Raw genomic sequence first — 23100 nt, 5'->3', positions numbered from 1 at the left:
GAAGAATCCCTGTGTTTTATCAAATAGTTTCTCATGGAATCTCGTCCCATGGGAACTCTGGCAAAGATGCCGTCTGTGGCCTCCAAGCCGAGGTTGGTGTGCAGTGACGAGTGTGGGCACTCTCCTGCTCTCCCCCTCCCCGACCCGACTGTGGGCCGCCTTCCGTGGCAAACTGAGAATTTCTCATCTGGGACAAGACAGTCAAGTGATAATTATTCACATCTGTTGTGTCGGGTACCATGCTGGCGTGCCTGGCTGCAGGGTCTCATTTAATTTTTTCAAGAACTCTGCAAATTGGGGTTTCTGGCCCCAAAGATGGCTCTGTGGTAAACCCACAACCCTTGACGGGGAGGCTCCCCAGGTGTGGTTAAGGAATGGGCTGAGAAACGGGGGACACCCTGGCCTTGATGGGCGGGCCCCATCTGTCCCCTGACCCAGACTGGGGAGCCTCTTCCGGCGGGGCCCGGGAGAGGCCACTCGCTGATTTGGAAGATGAGGGAAGGCAGCCTTCCGGAGCCTGGAGCCTTCAGAAGGGACCGGCCCTGCTGGATTCCTGACTTAACTGTAAGGTGATAAATTTGTGTTGCTGTAAGCCACGAAACAAGTCTGGGTAATTTGTTTACAGTGCAAAGGAAAAGTAACACGTGAGGTAATTATTCCTGTGTTATGGTTAAGATGAAGGGCGAGAGAGGTCACATGTGGCAGGTAGCACCGCTGGGAAAACCCGGGTCAAGTGCATCCAGCTCCAGATTTCCACCTGGCGGCCTAGGGCTGTAGGGCAGAAAACACTAATACTCAGAGGCTTCTGGGGCTGCGTGGCCCCTTTAAGGGTGGGGAGGGGCGGGGCTACGGTTGCCTGGAGACCAGCTGGTTTGGACGCGCAGGCTTCGAATCACTTTGGTTGGGCCTGGCTTCAGAAGTCAGTTAAGCATTTAGCGCTGGATCCCAGCCCCCAGGCCCTGTGGTCCTGCTTGCACCGCCCCACGAAACACAGGCCTCCGGAGGGGCAGCAAGTGAGGGAACAGCGCCCCCAAGCCCTGCTCTGAACTCAGGAGAGAAGAAATAGGAGAGCCGGTGTCCAGCCAGGGAGGACAGGTAAAACAGAAACTAATGGGAAGCAGGACAGTGTAAGAGCAAAGCCTAGAAGTGGGGTGGAGCTGGCTGGGGGCAGGGGTGGGGTGGAGCTGGCTGGGGGGCTGGGGGTGGGGGGGTTGGAGCTGGCTGGGGGTGGGGGGGGCTGGGGCTTGCCCTCCAAAATTAACCTATGAGCCTGCTCTGTGGCCTGGAGGCTTCCAGAGGGGCCAGTTTTAGAGGGCCATGGACCCTTGGGTTCGGACCTGGATACCCTGCTTCATGGCTGGCATCGGGGCGATGCAGTCCGTGGTAGTGCTGGCTTAGGCGGCTGATGATTTCACGTTCCAAAACAGGAAAGTGACATAAAATAATCACTCCTTTGCGTGCCCTTTCCCATACTTTAGACACGTTTTTTGGCATCAACTTATTTAATCCTTATAAGGAAACAAGGTGCTGTTACCCCTACTTGGTACATGAAGCAGAAGGACACGAAGTAGAACTTGCAGAGAACACACAGTCGGTCAGTGGACTGGCCGGCTTGCGTACTTGCCCCCACGGACGTACGAGGAGGCAGGCTTTTAGAGCCTGGACTGACTGCGTGCAAGACCTAAAGGGTCAGGTAGCCACTTCCCATAGACAGGGTACCCTTCTTCCTGGGACCCTGTCTGAAAACATGGTAGGCAGTGTTTCCAATTTTTAAGATTATAGGAAAAAATCAATGTACTATGGAAACTTTTATTTTTATAAACTGGTGATATCTGTCATTTGTAATTTTCCACGGTTTAGAAGAATGATAATGACATTGGGTTGTAAGGCTAAAATTTTAATTTCTAGGGGAACCCTTAAGTGTTTAGAGACGTAATTTTTATTTTTCAGGTAAAACTCATCAATGCTTTGAAACAAACAGCTCTCAGCCAAAGAAATCATCTGATAACTTACAGAAAGTGAACTTTGGGTCTTCTAGAGGGGATGGTGAAAGACAAGAAAAAAGCCGACAGAAGAGTGGAAAAGTCTGCCCGCTCTTCCTCCTCTCTCTCTGATAATCCAGAGATTTCTAAACTAGATGACAATTCTGCTAGACAAGAAAGGTCCCCAAGTCCTGTCCCACAGTCAGAAGTGCAGTTCCACGAACCGGGGTCCAAACGGGAATCCAGGAACCCGCAGCAGGATGACGAAGCCGGTCTGTATGAGCTGCCCGTGCTCAGCGACCTCGTTGAAAGGTGATCCTGCTGGGCGCTTCCTGTTCTGCCACTCTCATGCCCTCTGTTCTCCATCACGGGAGCCTCTGCAGCTTCACCCAGCACCCCTCCAGGTGCCCGTGAAAATCTGCTAGCCCTGGCCTTTCTCCTAGACTTTGAGGTGCACATGTTTCCTCCCCACTGTGCATCCTCCACTGGGCGTCGTCCCACTGCCTGTGTCCGAAAGCAAAGGCCACAGCACTTGAAATGAGAGGAGCCGGGCCTGAGTCAGCTCCACGCAGGCATCACCCCCGTCACCGAACCTTTCTGAGCCTCAGGGTCTTTCTTCACTGGGGAGAAGGAGAGAGAATACACACCCTAAGGTCCCTCTGCACGTGGCTGTTTCTCTCCCAGACGCTGGCTTCTCCGGGGGCCCCTGTGTCTGCCTGCCAGGGCACCACTGCTTTCTCGTAGATCCGGCCTCAAGGTTGGGAACTGTCCTCCTCCTTCCCGTGCCTTTCGTTCGTTTCCTTTTCCTCTCATTGTGTCTCGTGAGTCCCTTTCTCTGTGCGTAGACTCATCGCCTCTTGGCTGGGCTGCTGGACGCGCTCCCTGCAGACTCCCCTGCGTCTGGTCTGTCTGCTCAGGCCTCCCTCCTGGACAGAGGTACCTTCCTGCTTACACCACTCCTTGAGTTAGGTGTCTGCCTTTAGAACAAGTCGCCCTAACACGGGGCAGTCAGAAACTGTCGTTTCACACAGTTTGTGGGGATCAGGAGTCTGGGAGCAGCTTAGCTGTATGGGGTTGGGTTCGGGTTTCACAAAGTTCCATCGGGATGCACGTTCCATCAAGGGTTACCAGTTCAATTCCCAGTCTAGGGCCTATGCCTGGGTTGCAAGCCAGGCCTCCAGGAGGGGGTGCGCCAGAGGCAACCACACATTGATGTTTCTCTCCCTCTCTTTCTCCTTCCCTTCCCCTCTAACAATAAAATAAATAGAATCTTTTTAAAAAAGACTTAAAAAGATATTTTGTTTGAATGGTAATAGCAGCCATTTATTAATGAGCTACTTACCGTATGCCAGCTCTTGAGTTCAGCGCTATAGAAGGATATTAACAAGTGTGAAGCGTAGTCTACAGTGTCGGGGGTGTCCAGCCTGTGGCCCAGGATGGCTGTGGATGCAGCCCAACACAAAATCGTGAATACACTTGAAAGCTTTTTTTTGCTCATCAGTTTTCATTAGTGTTTATGTATTTACTGTGTGGCCCAAGACAACTCCTCTTCTTCCAGTGGGGCCCAGAGACACCAAAAGCTTGGGCACCCCTGGCACACCATGCCCTACCACCCCCACCCAGCCTTTGCCCCCTCTTACCTCCTCCTGACCTCTCTCCCTCACTCCAGCTGTGCTGCTCTCCTCACTGTTTTTTCTGAACTTGAGATCTCAGGCTCTTCCCTGCCTCAGGCCCTTGGCACTTGCTGTCCTCGCTTCCTGGGTCTCTCTGCCCAGGGGTCTTCTCACAGGTGTGTATTCCAGGTTCCCGAGCTCTCAGTACAGCACTCGTGTCCTTAGAGAGGCCCCCGCCCCGCCTGCCCGCCAAGTACAGCCTCCTGCCCTGGGCACTCGTTTCACAAAAAATTGAACACGGTCTGGAATTAAGCTTGGCTGTTTGTTTCACCTTTATTGCCCGGCTCTCCTCGGTGAACCGAAAGCTGCCGAGGCAGGAACTCTCCAGTCGTGGGCACAGTTCACCGCTTCTGCCCCAGCGCTGAGAAGGGGACAGGTGTATGGTGGCTCTCGGGGAGTGTTTGTTGAGTGAATGCATGTGAGACGTGCTCCTTCACTCGTGTTCATTGTGTGTCTTAACCCACTGTCACTTAGGTTTACACCAGCCGTGACCCTGAGTTTCATTTCCCTGTAGCTATGAAGGGGGAAAAGTGCGAGGCCTGCACGACAGAGAAGACTTCGCGGTCTTCCAAGGAGGCGGCGCCTACCGCGTGAGTCACGCAGGCGGGCGGTGGGCGGGGAGGGAGGTGTGGGGTGGCAGATCCGCGTCTTCACACAGTCCATCGATTGCTTCAGAAGAACTCGGCAGCACTTAGTGCTGGCTTTATTGCAAACCCTGACTACATATTTTAAGGTAAAGACAGGGCTTAGTGCAACTGAAGTAGTCAGTTTAGATTTTTTTGTTTTTCCTGATTTTTGTTTGTAGTACAAGCAAACCTTCAGGTCACTCCAGTAAATAACGGAGAGTGAAACCCCGGGATCGACATCCATTTACCATACATGTTATTAATTTGCTGTGTTCCTTGCATTTCTTGAATGGCTGTTACCAGTATTTTTACCTGGGCATATTCATTTTATAGATAACACTTTGGATTTTTTTTTAAGATGTTATTTATATTTAGAGAGAGCGGAAGGGAGGGAAAGAGGGAGAGAAACATCAATGCGTGGTTGCTTCTCACATGTCCCCTTGTGGGGGGGCCTGGCCTGCAACCCAGGCATGTGCCCTGACTGGGAATCGAACCGGCAACCCTTTGGTTTGCACTCGATCCACTGAGCCGCACCAGCCAGGGCCATCTGGGATCTTTTTTGACTTATGAATCCTTTGTATTGTTACATGGTTTTGCAACTTGTTTTTACTATGGTAAGTATATATAACATAAAATTCATTATTTCAAACATTTGTAAGTGCCCAAGTCATTAAGTACACTTACCAGGTTGTATCATGACTTATACCTTCACTTCTAACCTATTCCAGAACTTTGTCATCATATCAAAAAAGCTTTATACCTATTAAACATTAGATCCCCTTTCCCTCTCCATAATAATTATTCTTAACATTGCATAGTGTTCTAATTTACTATTCACAACCATGCCACAGTTGTTGGGTGCTTCTGGGGTGTTTTCGTTTTTTGCATTTATTAATAACACCACAATGAAGGTCTTCATTCAGACTGTCAGAAAAATACATGATTATTATAGGAGCACACGTTTTTGTGGTTGAGGCCCTAGGCACGAGTGTTAGCACGCCAATTTTTCCCCCCTTAACATACATGTTAAGTTTTTCATAAAAACTCAGAAATGCAGACCCAGGTTGAATTCAGGCTCCTGTCTAACAGTGGCCCAGGACTGCCTGGTGTAAGGTGCAGGCGACCGGATTTTTTCGGACTCCTCCACAGATTCGTTTTGGAACAGGATGGGTCCCAGCGTGGTCCCAGCTCAAAGGCAAGCTCTGCCCATGGACACAGCATGTCGCTGTGGGTGACGGTCCGTGAAGGCCCGACGCCGTCAGTGGCAGCGGTCGCATGAAGTCTGTGATCGGTCCCAAGGGTTTGTCATTGTTCTGTTTGGAAGGGTGTGTTTTCAGAAGGACTCCTGCATGGACCAGGGACTCACGTTTGGGCTGATGAACTGAATGTGAAATGAAGCACATAACACGTTATAGTTCTAAACTGTAGTTGTGAGATGTAATGGTCAGGTTCCCACAATTAAACATACTGCTTTCATGAAAGTAATTAATTCAGCACATGGGTCAAAGAAATCCACAGAACCAAAGAATATGGGCGAAAAGTAAGTCGTTACGGCCCAGGACGCTCTGGTGGTGTTGGCAGTGCCATTTGCACATTCTAGAGGGTTCTGTGTGTCCTGTGCATGTACTGGGTCTCCCCTCATCCCAGTCCATTACACACTTTCTCACACCTTCCTTTCGCAGAGATCACACCGCAGCGCCCCGCCCCACTCTGTGGGGCTCACTGACCCGTCTTGCAGTAGGCACTTCTAAGCCAACTGCTAGAACGGAACCGCTCTCCGAGAGAGGGTACAGAGTTCAACCCCACTCTCAGCCTCCTTCGGGGCGGGTTCCACAAATCCAAGGTCCCAAGGCCGGGATGTCAGCTGCTTGCTGCGTGGCGCTCCGTCTGCACACAGCCTTCCAGATGCACTTTCGGGCTGGGACTTCTCCCTCGTGGGGGGCCAGGCGAGGGAGGAGGGGGTGCGCAGAGACGGAGGGACGGTGGAAGCTGGGGGCATAGTCCAGTGTCTCCCCAGCAGGAGAGGCAGGTGTGGTGTCGGTAGTCAAGGACGCATCTCAAAACGTCTCACGGGCTGGGCCATGTCTCCGCTGCCTTCTTTCTGTCACTCTTTCGGCCACTGTCCCCCAGGGGCACTTTGTGAAGAGCATCTCCGTGAACCTCAGCATGCACACGTGGCCGGACGGCAGCACCTACAAAGGCGAAGTGGTCAACGGCAAGAGGAACGGGTTTGGTGTGTTCAAGTGCGTCACGCAGCCCGTGTCCTACATCGGCCAGTGGTGCCAGGGCAGGAGACACGGGATGGTGAGTGATGCCACAGGACGGCCCTGTGCACACAGGACGTCCAGACTCGGAGGGCGGGGGTGGGGGCTGTGGGGGTACACCCGCTTCTGGTCACTGAGGGGGACTTCGTGGCACGTGGAGTTAACCATCGCGGAGTAAGCAATTCAGTGGTGGCCTGTGGTGTCAGTACACTGTGCAGACACGACCTGTCTCGTCCCCCAAGATGTCATCAGTCCAAAATAAACCCCATACCCGTTTGGTAGCTACTCCTCAGCCCCCTCAGCCCGCAATGCCAGCAGTCCTCGGTCTGTGTCCTGGGTCTGTGTGCCCCGGACGTTTCCTGTGCAGTGGGACCACACGGCACGTGACCTGTGCTGTGTCGGCTGCCTGCACCGACCGAGCACCGTGTTTTTGAGGTTCACCTGTGCCTTAGGTGCTCCCTCCCTTTTGATGGCCGAGTAGTATTTCGCTGTGTGGGTAGAGCACATTTTGTTTGTGCGTTCACCCCATCGCTGGCCGTTGGGCTGTTCCCATCTCGTGGCCGCTGTGAACAGTGTCGCCGTGCACGTGGGCAAGCGTTCCGCCGAGCGCCTGTTTGCTGACCTGAGTGCGTTCAGGGGCGGAATCATTAGGTCGCATGGTAACACGGTGTTTACATTTTGGAGAAACGCCAGCCTGTTTTCCACGGTGGCCACACCACTGACGTTGTCGCCAGCAGCGTTGGTTCCAGTCCCTCATGAGCAAGGTGGTGGTTTCTGGAGCTGTTGTTTGTTTTGCTGTCGGATGGTAGAATGCCGTGGCAATGTTTTTAGAAAAGAAAAAGCCTACCATTATCATCACTTTTCTTGGAGGGATTTAGACTGTTCAGTTGACGTCTTCTGTTTGTTTTGTTTAGTTTTAGCTCATTGCAGATCAGTTCAGGCTTGGGGTGGTGAGTGCCCCACACAGGCCCCCGGATGGCTGTAAGCAGGAGCACGTTAGCTTAATAATGAGGAAGAAGATAGGAAAACACTCTCTCTCTCTCTCACACACACACACACCAGTGAATAAACCAGCAACTTGAGGCCATTCAGCATAGATCCGAATCCCTTGGACAGTGGCCAGCCCCTTAGAGGAGTCACCATAGCATGGTGACGTTGTGGTCACTTGCGTTTGGAGGCAGTGAAGTAAGTAGGATGTCCAAATGGATAAAAGAAAAATGGTTTTGGTACCTACGAGAGCGATCAGTTCTGTGGAAGGTGCTACTCTTCACTTCAGGTGACAGCGAACCAGGATTGCTTCAGGTGCTTGCTTGACTGCTAGTCACAGATGCAGTGGACACGCCGAAGGCAGGGAATGTCGTCGTCAGCCCCACGCCCTCACGTGGCACCGTGTTGCTAAGGAGTCATTAATTTGTGACATTAGCTCATTCTCCCTCGGTGGATACTTTACCCTATTCTTGACTGCAAAACAGAAACGTAACACAGATTACACGTCTTGCCTGAGTGTGATGTTTGACTTCTGCAGAATTTAGGCCCTTAAATTCATATAGTTTATTTCTTATTTTTACCTGTAAAATAGGATTTGTTATCTGAGGCTTGATTTTTGTTTACATGCTATTGTTTATTTTAGGGCTGCATTTATTATGACCGAGAGGGTACCTCTTCCTACGAGGGGACCTGGGACCACAACGTCAGAAAGGGCTGGGGAGTAAGACGGTAGGCGCCGCTGCTCCAGGGCTGGGGTGGCCGGAGTGGGAGGGGCCCGGAGTGGGAGGGGCCTAGAGTGGGAGGGGCCCAGAAGGGGAGGGCCCCAGAGTGGGAGGGGCCCAGCGGTGTCAGGTCAGGCTGTTGAATGATAGGTGGGGAAGGCACGGAGAACATACTTCCTGTGGAAACAGGTGGAATGTTTACATTCACCCAGTATCACCCCAGTAGTAATGCAAATATTAGACAGCGAGTTTAGACAAGCACCAGGTTAAATGAAGTCTAGTCACACTGTTTACTCTGCGTAGGAGCTGCCTTTCCTCATTCTCCGTATTCATCACTGATCGCCATGATAAGCTTTACATTTTCTGAAGGATGCTGACACGTTTGCTTGATTTTTCTATTGAGCTGGTAGATTCAAGACTCAAAATATTTGGGGGGCAAACTATTAACTAATATTTAGGGAATTATTTGTAAAGACTTGAAGTCCTTGCTCTTGTCCACTGAGAGAGTTTGATAAAATGATTTATTACACCTCCTAAAGTGATTGTTTTTACTGACCACATGCCCACCCATTGCCTTTAACTACAGGGAAGAGTATATGGGCAAGAGGGTTGGATCTCTTCATGAGACTTCAGGGAGAACATTTCAGAGACAGTCTTAGCGTTACGTAGGTGTGTTTAGGATAATGGATTGTTTTGAGGAATTTTTTTTTTTGGTCCTAGTTACAAATCTGGAAATGTGTACGAAGGTCAGTGGGATGACAACATGCGGCACGGAGAAGGCAGGATGAGGTGGCTGACGACTAACGAGGAGTACAGCGGCCAATGGGACAGGGGCGCCCAGGTACCCGCAGAGCAGCCGCAGAGCAGCTGCAGAGGCGGATGCTGTGCGACCCCGCAGCGCACGTGGGATTCGGCGTGGCCGTGCCTGGGTGTATGACATCCCAGTGCTGACAAGCCTGCACACTCAGGCCAGGCCCCTTACGTGCACCGCCTTCGACCCGTACACCCAGCCTGCACGGGGGCGGGTGTCATTCCCATTCTGCAGAGGAGAGGCGGGGGGCTTCAACCACTTGCCTCGGGTCAGGGCTTGCTGGCACGGAGCGGGGCTGGGGCCGAACCCAGTGCTGCGTGACCCTGAACTCCGTGTTCTCGGCCCCTTCACATGAGTCACGTGGTTCCTCCATACGGGTCAGTAGACTCAAGGGAAAAGAGGAAGTATTTTGAACATTTCTCATGGAAACGTCCTTTCTTTTCAGAATGGTTTAGGAACACACACCTGGTTTCTAAAGAGAGTCCCCAACTCCCAGTATCCTCTGAGAAATGAATACAGAGGGAACTTCGTGAACGGGTATCGTCATGGCTATGGGACGTTTTACTACGCCAGTGGAGCCACGTACGAGGGAGAATGGGTTTTCAATAAAAAGCACGGCTTGGTGAGTGCAGACCTGTGGAGATTACATTTTAGAGATTATGTAAAGCACTTGAGATACAGTGAGAGGTACATCATTCTCTGTCTAGTAAAGTGCATTATCTGTTTGTCGTAGGATAACTTACTATTTTGTTAAGACGATTACATGAATTTTAAAATAATTACCACCAAATCATCAATTTCATGTACATTTAGAGGTTAATTAGTTTGTGTTGTATGTGCTTGTGTGGGAGGTGTGTGTTAGGATGGTTTTCATTCTAAGTAATAGAAAGTCTAGCTTAATCTTCTATAAATGATAAAAAATAACGTGGGCTTCTGTGTTGGTTTGATTCAGCAACTCGGTGAAGCCAGGTTTCTCCGCCGTCTGTCCGTGGAGTCTCCCACCATCAGCCTCACCCTTACACTGTCCCTGCTTCATGATTGCAGGATGGCTGCTGTCGCTCCTGACTTCACATCCACATTCCACACTTAAGTAGAAGAGCAGAAACTTTTTTTTTTTCTTAAAGATTTTATTTATTTATTTATTTTTAGAGCGAGGGGAAGAGAGGGAGAGAAACATCAGTGTGTGGTTGCCTCTTGCATACCCACTTCTGGGGACCTGGCCTGCAACCCAAGCATGTGCCCTGACCAGGAATCGAACCAGCGACCCCTCTGGTTTGCAGGCCAGCACTCAGTCCACTGAACCACACCAGCCAGGGCAGAAACTCATTTTCAAAAAGCTTCCTACAAATGTCTTGAGTTTCACTGAGTTGAATTGGGTCATTTACCCACCTCTGGGTCAGACTGACCACTGGCCTGGGCTCAACAAATATCAAGAGATTTTGACAAATATCAAGACTTTTCTGTGACGGGCACTCTGGTGGTCATTAGCGTAGTTTAATAAGACATTCTGTGGCTGAGGGGTGCTTACAGGTGGGCAGAGGTCGTGAGGCAGGTACAGCAAGAAGAGGGAGGGGGGGAAGGAGGGAGAATCAGGAGGAGGCAGAGGGTTTACGCAGCGACGTGAGGGTCAAGGAACTGGGTGATGTGTGGGCTAAGTGCATGTCTTAAAACAAACAAAAACACTACAGACTCTTGAGAAAGGTTTTGATGTACATTTACCAGTGGTTTTCTAAGAAAATTTTTTCTACACGTACAAGTCACCTTTTTATCTGCAGGGCCGCTTGACTTTCAAGAACGGGTGCGTGTATACTGGCCCGTTTTACAATGACCACATAGCGAAGTTTGCAGACCTCGAGGAGGAATGGATGGATGACCCAGACCTGTGCTCGGACTCCGCCCTCGGGACCCAGCTCCGAGGATCTTCCAGTGCCGGTAGGGAGTGTGCACCTGCCGCCTGAAAGTTAATGAATCTCTGTTTTCCGTGGTACCCACTCGTCAAAGTGCATCTAATGTGTCAGAAAACAGAAGCTTCCCATGAGCAGCTGCTCCCTTCGTAGGTTGTTTGGAATACTGCTCTTGTACCACACTTGTGCGGAAGATTGTTTTGGTATAACATTGGAAAATTTCAACATTGCTCTTCACAGTGCTGCCCTGTCTTTGCCTTCACTTGCTAGAAATCATCAGGAAGCTTGATGGCAGCGGAAGTAATCCAGTGTTGGGCTCGAGCATCGAGCTGGACCTGCGTTTGCTGCTACGGAGGTACCCCGAGAAAGACCAAGCAGAGGAACGGAAGCAGGTAAAAGCCTTTTGTACTGTTATAAATTTGTATTTTAGGCCTGAATACTTTTTACACATAATATATTTTCCGGTGACAGTTGACATACAATATTATATTAGTTTTGGGTATACGATCCAGTGATTAGATGTTTATATAACTTATGACGTGGTCACCTGATGAATCACCTTATGAAGTGCCACCGTAGTTATTACACTATTAGCGACTGTATTCCCTATGCTGTACTTACGTCCCCATGACTGTTCTGTGACTACCAGTTTGGACTTTTTAATCCCTTCACCTCTTCGCCTCCTCCCTTGATGCACCCTGCAACATGGCAAGCATTAAAATGTTTTCTGTACCTGGGAGTCTGTTGCTGTTCTGTTTATTTTTTTAGATTCACATATTAAGTGAAATCATATGGTACTCGTCTTTCTCCATCTGACTAATTTCACTCAGCACAGTACCCTCTAGGTCCACCCAAGTTGTTGCCGATGGCGAGACTTCATTCTTTTTTATGGCTGAGTCGTATTCCACCGTATGTGCGCACCACTTGCTCTTTATCTGTTTAATTCAGAAAACAGGTGTTCCTTTTGCTTTTGTTCTTACTGCGTAAGGTAAGAGACACACGGCTTTCTCTTCTCAGGTCGAGTATGCTGTCCTAAGAAATATCACAGAATTAAGAAGAATCTATAACTTCTATAGCAGCCTAGGGTGTGACCGCTCCCTGGATAACACCTTCCTGATGACAAAGCTTCACTTCTGGAGGTTTCTGAAGGACTGTAAACTTCACCACCATAAAATCACCCTTGCTGACATGGACAGGGTGTTCAGTGGTGAGTATTCCAGGGCCCTCACACCTGTTGGCTCAGAGAGAAACGCACTGCGATGTCGCCACGGGAGCAGTCAGGAGATGCCGAGGGAGCGAAGGCAGAGGCCAGGAGAGGAGTTGCGGGGGGAACCGGCACAGGGGCTTCTCTCGAGGGGGCTGCAGGCGCACGTGAGGAGGCGGTCTCATGACTAATAGCAACACCGAGGCCGTCTCCAGCAGGGGTCAGCAAAGCAGGGGCCCCGGGCCCGTTCTTGTAAATAAAGTTTTATTGGAACACAGCCGTGTCCGTTTGTGCACGCCTTTCTGTGGCCGATTCTGCCCGCAGACCCCAGAGCTGAGTGGGCGTGACGGAGACCGGCCCACAAAGCTCAAAGTCTCGTATTTGCTCTCCGGCCCTGACCTGTCGTGGAGTCACGCCAAACTGCCACGTCAGAAGCGGAGAGGGCTGGGGAGGGCTTGGAACAGCCTAGAAAAGCTTTAGATAGTCTTGGGCTTGAGCTTGATTTCTGATCAGAAAGTTCATGCAATAAATTTAACAACTTTGTGAAGGTTTTACTCCTTTGAGCTGAATTCTGGGAAGCAGGACTGAAAGCCTCAGGTTACCTCCTTGAAAAAGAAGGTACTAGAATAAACACCTCTTTACTTCAAATGTAAGTGTTTGACATAGACTTAGCATTTATTTAGAATTACCAGCACAAACCAAATTGTAGGTCAGAAGACTTGGAAAAGTGTCGAGACGCGGGATCTGTCAAGTTCCCATAGCGTAACCGGAGGAAGGCCTTCCGAGCGGGACTTGACTTTTAAGTGGATGCGGATGTACGATTCAGCACTCAGTTCTTGGAATTGTGCACCAGTGTCCAGATCTTCGGGTGGTTAACATCCAAAGGATGCAGCCCTCCAGCAGCAAGTCAAGTAGAAGGGGCTAGAAAGCACTAGGCATCCTTCCCAACTTTCTCATTTTAGCCAATAATGACATACCAGTTGAGGAAATTCATTCTCCGTTTAAAACAATCCTTCTGAGGACGTTTCTGAGTTACCTCGTGCAGCTGGCTCACCACATTCATCACAGAGAATACCAGTGAGTACCACTTCCGGGCCCCGTCGGTGGGCGCGGGCAGCGCCAGCTGTCACTGCCGTCACATCTGTCCTCTGTTCTTGGGCATTCATCCTGATTTTTACACTCCCTAGAACTGAAGGACCAGGGACAAAAGTATTCGCCACAAACCCGCGAAGATCGCAGCTTACACACGGGAACCTGCAGGGTTCCAGCACCGCAGGGAGCTCCCGGGGCTTCGCTCAGAAACGGTCACAACCGGCTTGTCCTCAGGCCAGAGCTTCCTGCCTCTCTCAGAGCAAAGCAGATACACCTTTCACCGCTTCCCCAAAGAACACCTTACAGAACCAAGGCACGCTTACCAATGTGAAGGGACCAATGTAGCTGCCGTACCTTTAAGTAAATTGCAGGCTCTGTTACGATGTCCCCAGTCTTCCCACCAACGTCCCTTTCCTGCCCCAGTGTCTAAGCCAGGATCCCACGTGGCGTGAAGCTGTCCTATCATACATACTCCCCTGCCACCTGTGATCGTTTCTCAGATTTTGTCCTTTACAGCCTTGACACTTTGGAAGAACATTGGTCAGTTGTTCCGTAAAATGTCCCTCGATTTTGGTCTGCCAGCGCTTTCCCGTCATGACACTGAGCGTAGGGGTTAGGGCAAGGGTACCAGGGAGGTGAGCTGCCCTTCCCCCCACTCCTGTCAGGCTGTGCGACGTGGGTCCGTCTCGTTACCGGTGACGTTAACCTTGACCACCCGGTTACAGTGGTGTCAGCGGGGGCGTGTCCTGTCCACGCTCTGCAGTGTTTTTCCCTTTCTACACTCTGCTTGTTAGAGGCCAGGAACCGAGCTCACACCGCCCCCCCACCCCACCCCCACTCTAGGAGGGGAATCACAGCCCCCTGCTGGAGGGAGGACCGATGACAGCGTCTTTTAAATTCCAGAAATCGGAGCCCCTCGCTGTTTCTGTGCTTCACGAAACTGATGACCGAGAACATCCACCCCAATGCCTGCCACGTAAACGGTAGGCACACCGCCGTCGGACCCCCTTGAGCACTGCTTTTTCCCAGTACAGCACGTGGTCACGTTCTGAGTGGGTGCCGTCTGCGGCGTTTGCAGGCATGTTGTTCAGTGAGCAGCAGCAGACGCTGTACGCGATGAATTACGTCGACCTGACCTGGGAGGTGTACAAGGCGTACTGCCGGCCGCACCCCGCGCCGCCCCACGAGCTCACCATGAAGGCGAGACACTTCCTCTGGATGCTGCAGGTGAGCGCCCCTGCCGACACTGGTTCGCCAATCACTCACGGGCATTTTGGTTGTAATGCAGGGTGAAATGGGCTAGCGATGACACGCACAAGGAGGGGAGGGTGTGGGGCGAGTTCTCAGGGCTGCCGAGTGTCTCCCGGGTCTCTGTGGGCGGAAGGGAGCGCCTCCGCCGGCGGCGGTGGGGACGGGAGCACGGGGACCGGAGCGCCCGCCACTGCCTGCCCACCGGGGTGGGGGGGTCGGTGCTGCGGGGCCGCTGTCTGCACTGAGCAGACCTTGCCTTCGGAGGGAGGCGTGGAGGGTGAATGCCGTTTTAAGAAAGCATCCTTCTTCAGAAAAAGGATTTTGAAAAGTTCCAGTTTGGAAAACGGTGAGAACATCTAGTTCATACACTGTTCTCACACTGAGGGCTGGTGGGTTTTGTTTCGTGCTACTTTAGGTTTGTGCTTGTGGGCAGGCAAGTGCTCAGACCAAAAGAGTGGAATGCCAGCGGGGGGGGAGGGCTTTGAGAAATGCAGGTGTTGCGTACACGAGAAGCTTCTGTGTCTTCCTGCTGGTTTTGTGCTCTGGCTGTTGCAAGGCTCTGCCTGTAGCGTGTGCTGAACTCTGGCTGTGCACTCACACCCGGGAGTGTGGCGTGCTGGGAGCCGCTCCTGGATGAGTGGCACTTGTCAAACACTAGATTGCATCCGTGGGGTGACCAGGCCAGGAAGCTGTCCCGCTGCTCCCTTCTCCGAGCCAGCTCCCTCAGCACTGATGTCTTTTCTCGGATGTTCCATGTTGCAAGAGAGGATTTCTCCTAACCCCTGGGAGACCTGAGCCTGGTTTTCAGTTCTGAGAAGGTGTGGGGGGAGGTCAGTGTGGAGGGAGGAGTTTCCCAGGAGGCTCTGTCACCTGACCCTTGTTTCAGCAGCACTGGGACCGTAGGGGGACCGAGTGTCTTCCAGGCCAGATGCCCTCTGGTTCAGTGTCTCAGAGCACACCTTCGCTCTTTGGCTAGACTTTCAGGGAGTCTTCTGCATTCAGCCCCACCCGCAGCATGCCCTCCTGCCTTCCCCGTGGAGGCCCTGCTCGCTTCCCGCCTGCCTGGGCTCCCCCGAGTCCCCGGCCCAGCCCTTGCCCGCTCAGAGCCGGGCTGGCCTCTCACGTCCGGATCGTCTGCTTTCCCGTGGCCTCTGTCCGGGGATCAGACCTCTCGGAAAACCTTCCCTGGGGCTTCTGAAGGGTTAGGTTCGGAGAAGAGAGGTAACTTGCAACGTCAATCCAGAATGCTTTGCAAAATCGTCCCTTTTTAAGATAGTCGTTTCTGGTACATTTTCTTAAAGTGTCGTGTTGATATAAGTGGACATTAAAAATAGATAGCTGTTTATAATGAGAGGCCATTACGGTTTGACTGGATGTTTCTTTTATAGAACTTTAAAATGTTAAGTAAAGAATTAACAGCAACCAGATTCGTGGAGGTCATTGCGGAGGACAATCCTTTCATGTGTGACGGAATTGACAGCAACTTGGAACTTGAGGTCTGTGAAGAGCTGACGCAAATGGTATAGATCCAGTTCAGACTGTTTTTCTTTGGGTACCAAGGACCAAGATTTGATTGAAAAGAATTCTAATCCCAACACAAAAAACTATATATGTGCACGTGTGTGTGTGTGTGTGTGTGTGTGTGTGTATGCATGCACATCCCCTTGATCGTGTCAGGAGATTGGAGATTAGTATTAAAAAGAACACTTCAAAGCCCTGGCTGGCGTAGCTCAGTGGATTGAGCTCGGGCTGCGAACCAAAGTATTGCAGGTTCGATTCCCAGTCAGGGTACATGCCTGGGTTGCAGGCCATGGCCCCCAGCAACTGCACATTGATGTTTCTCTCTCTCTCTTTCTCTCTCCCTTCCCTCTCTAAAAATAAATAAATAATTTAAAAAAAAAGAACGCTTCAGATGTCAGGAAACGATGAACCAAGTCAAGAGAACGTAAACCCGCCGTGCAAGTTCATGGATACTTCACTTGGCAATGCAATACATGTCTGTGTTCTGAGGCGTACAAGTCACATACCCAAAGACACCAACTGCCCTCCTCCTCCAGGAACTGGGTGTAAGGGCCTTTCACTGGTAGCGTTTCCTGCAGCGGGCAAGTGTGCCGCCTTCCAGCCAGCCAGGCCCGCCTCTGTGCGGGGCTCCGCACACCGGCAGACTGGGGACCCCGGTGCTGCGAGGAGCTCAGGTCTTCCCCAGCAGCAGGCAGAGGCCAGCCTGGAGCCTCGGGTCCACCTGGGGGGCCCGTTCCAGCTCAGGACCCGTAGACGTGACAGGTAGACGATCCAAGTCCCAGCCAGCCAGCCAGCCAGCCCCACCCACGCGCCTGCTCCGCGGGCCTGCAGGTGGGGACCATGGCGGGGGGACAGCCGCCCTGTGGGTGAGCACTGCACTGGCCGCTTGGTTTCCAGGTGCCACTTCTCTAGTTGTTCCAGAGAAAAGGAAGCACTTTTGAAAACGATTGTCCTCCATTAACTAATATAAAATGCGTCTGTCAAAAATGGAAACAAGGACTCACAAGTGTGATAATAGAACGTGTCACAATAGGTCTTCCAAATGCTGCAGGTTTGCCTGCAGACTGGCGTGTGTCCACCGTCCTCACGCAGCGAGTGGGGTCTTCTCTGGAGGACAGACAGGAACACCGTATGTGGCTCTGACTGACCTCGGGGCGCGTGAGGGTGAAGAAGACCCTGTCGCTTCCTCTGTTGCAGCTGGTTTTCCTGGAGTTCTTTGAAGCTCTCTTAAGCTTCGCCTTCATCTATGTTACCGACTTAAACAGATCCTGTTTAAGTTCTCCAAACGACGACTTCCCCGAGAGCAAACACGGAAGCACCTGTGTGCCAACAAATAAGGTAACGAGTAGTGTGTTCGAATTCAGAGCAGGGAGTGGTTTTACCCTGGAATGGTGAAACAGTCCTCAGAAGTATCCTGGGCTTTTGTAACCCTTCAGGAAAGAATTCAAGTCCTCTTTTCATGTTTTGTTTTTCTTAAGTTAGAGAAAATGCGCTTCCTGGTCACAACCCAGGAAGCAGACCCTTGGCCACAATGGGAGAATGAAGGTCAGAGTGCCCACAAACACAGTGGGGTGGGGGCCCGAGGCTCAGAGCACCCGCGCTGTTTTGTTATGGAATGTTTCATCGCGTGACCTAGTGCTTGCGAGGGTGGAAAGCGTGACCCAGAGCGAAGATGCTGAGGGGCAGCTCCTGAGTGTGCACAAGGTGCGGGATGGGTCCCTGAGAAGGGGGCCTGCTCGCCAGACTGGACACTAGGGTTCACAGTGAGGCCTGGGTGGGCAGGGGGGCGGGGGCGGGGCGGGGGCGGGGGCAGGAATCCACTACAGGCTTCAGTGCTTGAACCAACTGAGACACACCTGTCCAGGGTGGGGGTGTCAGGCTAGTGGGCTTGGAGCATTTCCGATTTTTGAGCCATTGGAGCCACAGGGGGCTGGTGGGGGACAGCGGAACCCCAGGGCTGCGAGACACTTCCGAGCTGCCCACAGAGGAGCCTTCTACTCCAGTCTAAGCAGAGACTCGTGCCGTGAATCCCTGGGCTGTGCCTTGGGGTCCGCGTGGCCTGGCAGCTTCCTGTTCAACCTCAGCTCCTTGTGGCTCACCCCTGCGACAGGCATGCCTCCTCCAGGTCACCTGGGAGCCTGGTCCCGGGCTGCAGCCTGGGTCAGGACGCTGCTCTGAGGGAGGTGATTCTATGGATGGCGTCTCCACAGACTCCAGTGACCGAGCATGAACATTCTGGTCTGGGGGTCGTCCCCTGTCACCATCTGATCAGCGTCACTTCTGGTTGTCAGTGTGGCATTTCAGATGTCCATCGAGATAAACAGACCGCACTGTAGTCATACAATGGTGCATGAGCCAGCAGTGAAATAATTCACGATACATGCAACATGCATAAGCCAAAATAATCATGCTGGGGGGAGCAGCCAAACAAGAAAGGGTGCATGCTGTTGCGATTGTATAAAATTACAGAAAATCCCTAGAAAGTGCAGAGTCACCTGCAGTGATGGCAGGTGAGCAGTGGCTGCTGGAGGAGGGGAGGAGGGGTCACTGCGGGGCACAGGCGGCTTTCAGGATGACGGGCACGTCACTGTTGGACCAAGGTGATGGCTTCACAGGTGTAGACATGTTGACATTCATCAAATGGTACATTTTATGTCTATCGTGCAGGATACTTCATTAAGACTGTGTGTGTGTGTGTGTGTGTGTGTGTGTGTGTTTCCATGGAAACGGTCTCCCGTCTCACGGCCTGTCCCTGCTCTGAACCCCAGAACAGGAGCCTGAGTCCAGAAACGAGCCAGGAGTCCGACGTGCACTTCGACAGCATCAAGTCGTCCTCGGGGAGGTTAGGGCTCTTGCTTGACTTCGGCGAAATCGAGACGACAGAGGTTCGTACCCGCCACGCGCCACCTCGACACCATGTGGTGGTACTTCCGACCACCGTTGTGCACCTCCTGTGTGATGAGCGCCCTTCCCTGTGCTGGGGACCGAGCAGCAGACGCACAGCCTGTCCTCCCGTGGACTGTTCCTTTGAGTGAAGAGAGGAGGTGGTCACAGGGGGACACAGAACGGCGAACTCCCATGTGGGGTTTACCCGGTGTCACGCGGTCCTAGGTCCTGTCTCTGTCTCTGGTGGGAACTGAGGCTGGGAAAGGTTAAGTCCCTTGCCCACCGTCGCAGAACTAGCAGGTGGTAGAGCTGGGGGGGTCCCGTGCTGGCAGTTTGGCTCCAGATTTGCCCTGTGGGTTTGGTTGACAGGGTGGGGCGGTCCGAGTGTGCCTGCGGGAATGGGTGCAGCCGTGTCATTAGCCGGGAGGGGACTGCTCTGCGCAAAGGTTGGAGGCAGTGGGCGCACTCTGGTGGTGGCCGGGGCGGAGCAGGGGCAGAGCAGGGGCAGAGCAGAGCGTCTGGGGGGAGGTGCACGCTGGGAGGCTGCGGGAGGGGCCGAGCAGAGGGTCACCGCTGACAAACCAGTCAGCATTCTGGCTTTCGAAGTTGTCTGGAGGTGGTGCCAAGGCCGCGCAGCGAGGGGCACAGCGACGGCAAAGACGGGGCCCGGGTCCCCGGCCTGGTCGGTCGGAAGGACTGGGAAGGACGGAGTCACCGTTCGCCGTGGAGGGGGAGGCTGGGGTGGGGGAGCGGAGGTGGGGGCAAAATCAAGGGGTTGGTTTTGGACATACTAGGACATGTCATCCAAGGGCAACAGCAAGGGGCGCAGCTGGATACACAAGTGGGGAGTTCAAGGGCAAGATCTAGCTGGGCACAGGAATGTGGGTGTAAACAGCGTGTATGTGGTGATTAAATCCATCCATACATGGATGGAAGTTAACTGTGTAAAAAGTACTTTTTCAAATCTTTAGTTTCTTGAGGGGAGGGTCGCAGTAGATACAGTGCTGCATTACTCGTTTCGTTAGTAGTATGAATGTCAACGCTTTATGCAGGTCAAAAATAGTCAAGAGAATGGTCTCATTCACAATCTTCGAATTATTAAAATGTAGAAACTTAGTTTTAGTCCATAATGACGCAGAAATAATATTTTGCTTTATGTTTTTTTTTTTTTCCATGTAAAAGGGCAATTTCAAGAAGTCTCTAAGTGATGAGAGAATTACCAAAATTAATTTTCTATCTGCAGGGAAAGCACTAACCTTTTATCTACCTCAAAATGGTGAGTACTATAATTACGGAACTTTTTTTTTTAAAGATTTTATTTATTTATTTTTAGTGAGGGAAGGGAGGGAGGGGGGGAGAGAGAAAGAGAGAGAGAGAGAGAGAAAGAGAGAGAGAGAGAGAGAGAGACAGAGAGACAGAGAGAAACATCAATGTGCGGTTGCTGGGGGTTATGGCCTGCAACCCAGGCATGTGCCCTGAGTGGGAATTGAACCTGCGATGCTTTGGTTCCCAGCCCGAGTTCAATCCACTGAGCTACGCCAGCCAGGGCTATAATTACAGAACTTTAAGTTTGGCAAACTGTTCCTTATAAACTATGTAAAGTGTGTAGGAAACACACAGCTGTCACACGTGTGTGTGTGTTTAGGCTGATACTGCTCCTTCCAGTTCTGCCTCCTGCTCCAGAGTTCACCTGCAAGGCACGGTCTGTCCGAGTTTTGTTTGTTTGTTTTTGGCATTTTTCCCAGTTTTATTCAGATATAATTGACTTATACTATGCTGCATACGTTTAAGGTGGACATTATGATTTGGCTTAAGATTTGAAATGATTACCACACTCATCCCAGAAAACAAAAGAGAAACTTTTTCCTTGTGATGAGAACTCTGGGGATTTACACTCTTAGCAGCTTTCACGTAGACAGACCGCGCGGCCGGGTTCCCGGCCATCATCACGCCGCCCACCGCTTGCTTGTCTGATACAACGCAGTTTGCGCTGTGTGGCTGTCCCCACCCGCTTGGCCCTCCCCCGACCCCCTGCCTTCGGTAACCACACATCTAACCTGTTTTTCTGATGCTGTCAAGATTCTACATAGAGGTGAGATGATACGGTGTCTGTCTTTCTTCGTCCGGCTTATTTCACAAGTCAGTAATTATTTTCTTGCTCAATTCAGAGTTAAAATCCTCTTATTTTTAAAGGTGACAGTGCCACCTTTAAAGACAGTGCAGGCAGTCCTCGCTGGTGTGGCTCGGTGGAGTGAGCGCCAGCCTGAGAACCAAAAGGCCGCCGGTTCTATTCCCAGTCTGGGTTGCGGGCCAGGTCCCCACTTCGGGGTGTGCGAGAGGCAACCAATGGATGCCTCTCTCACACGCTGATGCTTCTCTCCCTCTCTTTCTCCCTCCTTGCCCCCTCTCTAAAAATAAATAAATAAAAATTGAAAAAAAAAGACACTGTGCGCAAATGCCAAGAGGTCTTTTTTCCCCGAGACATGGGAAGTGTTGTAAATTTTCTAAAATTTTAATTAAAAAAAAAAACAAAAAATGTAAGCTATTTAGGAAAAAGGACAGGTGCCAGGAGACTCGAAGGAAAAGCTGACAGGTGTGGCTGAGGCCCGGTGGTGTCCACCCCGCTCCAGGCAGGCCATGAGCACTGTGCAGCCCCCCTGCCCCCCGGCGCCTGGGAGCGCAGCACCCCCATGTCATTACACAATCAGGGGCAGGGGGCCCACCGCAGGCAGGGGCAGGACGGGTGCCCAGGCTCCAGGGCTGCTGCAAAGCCGTGAGGGCATGCGCTGAAACGAAACTTCCTTCCAGAGAAGCAAGCAAGCCCCGAGGACGAGCAGACCGAAAAGCTCAGCGCGTGGGTCAGCTGTGTGTGCTGCTTTTTTGTCAACGCGCTCTTCCCGGCTCACAGACGCGAAGAGATCCTCCAGGGGAAAGTGAGGGAGAACAAGGCCCAGCTCATGGCCTTGGAAAGGCACGGAGAAAGGGTGGACAGCGTGGATAGAAGGTAACGCATGCTCCCCGCCTTGCGCGCGCACGGGCTCGCGGGGCCCTTCCCTCCTGTTTCCTGGAGCTGCCCGCAGCCTCAGGACCAAGTGCTTTCACTGAGAGCACACAGCTGCCTAAGGGCGGCCCGTCCTCACGGGGGACCAGAACCTGCGGCTACCGGGAGGAGTCCTGCCTGGGGGGCACCTGTTCTCTCCTGTCGTCTACGATGGTAGTGACGCCTATGTCACAAGACTCCCATGAAAAGGCAATGTGACAGATTGTCTTGGAGTCAGACCACAGATCTACACGGCCTGGGTTCAAATCCCAGCCCCTCCGTTTAACGCTTGGGTGTCCTTGGGCAAGGGGTGCCACTGTGTGCCTCCGTTTCCTCACCTGTAAGCTGGAGGTAGCACCCCATAGGACGGCGGTGAGGATTAAGGGAGCTGCTGCTTGCAAAGCATCTGAAACAACGACCGGTACCCTGCGAGCACCTAGTGAGGGCTGCACACTTACCTTTCCAGAACCGCTGTCTGGGCTCAATGCCGTGCAGACCTGTTGGTCCAGCGTGCAGACGCCTCCTTTCTGTGAAGTGTTCCTCGAGCCTGCCGCTCTGTTGAAGAAAGTACTAAACTGGACTTAAGGAAAAAGACTCAGAAGGATTTTCAAAGGCTACTTACTAGCCGCCAGCTGCCGAGAGAAAAGTGGTTCACGAGTCACTGTAGATAAGGTTGAGACGTGGTGTCGCTGCATTCCAGGCAACGTGACAGTGACCTAATTTTCGTGAACAAAAGCAGATCAGTCCTGTACACAAAACTGTAAACTGCCATCTGGGTTTAGACTCCTTTACACCACAGGGCATGAATAGTGGCTTTGAAATGACAAAGAAAAAAAAATGCCTCCTTCTGTTTGCTTCTCGTGTTAGGCTGAATAGCTTGAGAAAGGAAGAGCCCAAAAGACAAGACTCTGAGGTCCACATCACCGTGATCAAGGAGCCGGTGGAGGCCACGTCCTTGCATCTGAATCTGACACCGAGTCCCCCTAAAGAGGACACGGTGATGGTCCAATCCAAGACCAGCACCAGTAAGAAAAAGAAAAAATAGAGGTCACTGGGTTTCTAGACATAAAAGGAGTTCAGGACCAAAGCATTGTGATGAATTTCCTGACCAATAAAACCGGCTGTGTTTTACTTTCC

General features: G+C 51.9%; 1 protein-coding gene across 1 annotated transcript; it reads left to right on the top strand.

The window, feature by feature from the left end:
* The first annotated feature begins 525 nt into the window (after window positions 1–525).
* LOC114510004 (radial spoke head 10 homolog B-like) lies at window positions 526–23100 on the top strand. Its single transcript, XM_036014190.1, has 19 exons — window positions 526–923; window positions 1951–2294; window positions 4170–4245; window positions 6412–6585; window positions 8176–8261; window positions 8975–9095; window positions 9511–9687; window positions 10841–10997; window positions 11240–11361; window positions 11987–12176; window positions 13136–13250; window positions 14169–14248; window positions 14344–14492; window positions 15905–16012; window positions 17235–17375; window positions 18806–18922; window positions 20106–20199; window positions 21732–21927; window positions 22831–23100. Exons 2-19 carry the CDS (start codon window positions 2044–2046, stop codon window positions 23006–23008), a joined length of 2532 nt encoding a protein of 843 aa, XP_035870083.1. The 5' UTR covers window positions 526–923; window positions 1951–2043; the 3' UTR covers window positions 23009–23100.

Source organism: Phyllostomus discolor, chromosome 13 (assembly GCF_004126475.2).
Source record: "Phyllostomus discolor isolate MPI-MPIP mPhyDis1 chromosome 13, mPhyDis1.pri.v3, whole genome shotgun sequence".
Lineage (NCBI taxonomy): Eukaryota > Metazoa > Chordata > Mammalia > Chiroptera > Phyllostomidae > Phyllostomus > Phyllostomus discolor.
Note: the sequence above shows the minus strand (reverse complement) of the source record. Positions and strands in the feature narration are given on the sequence as shown.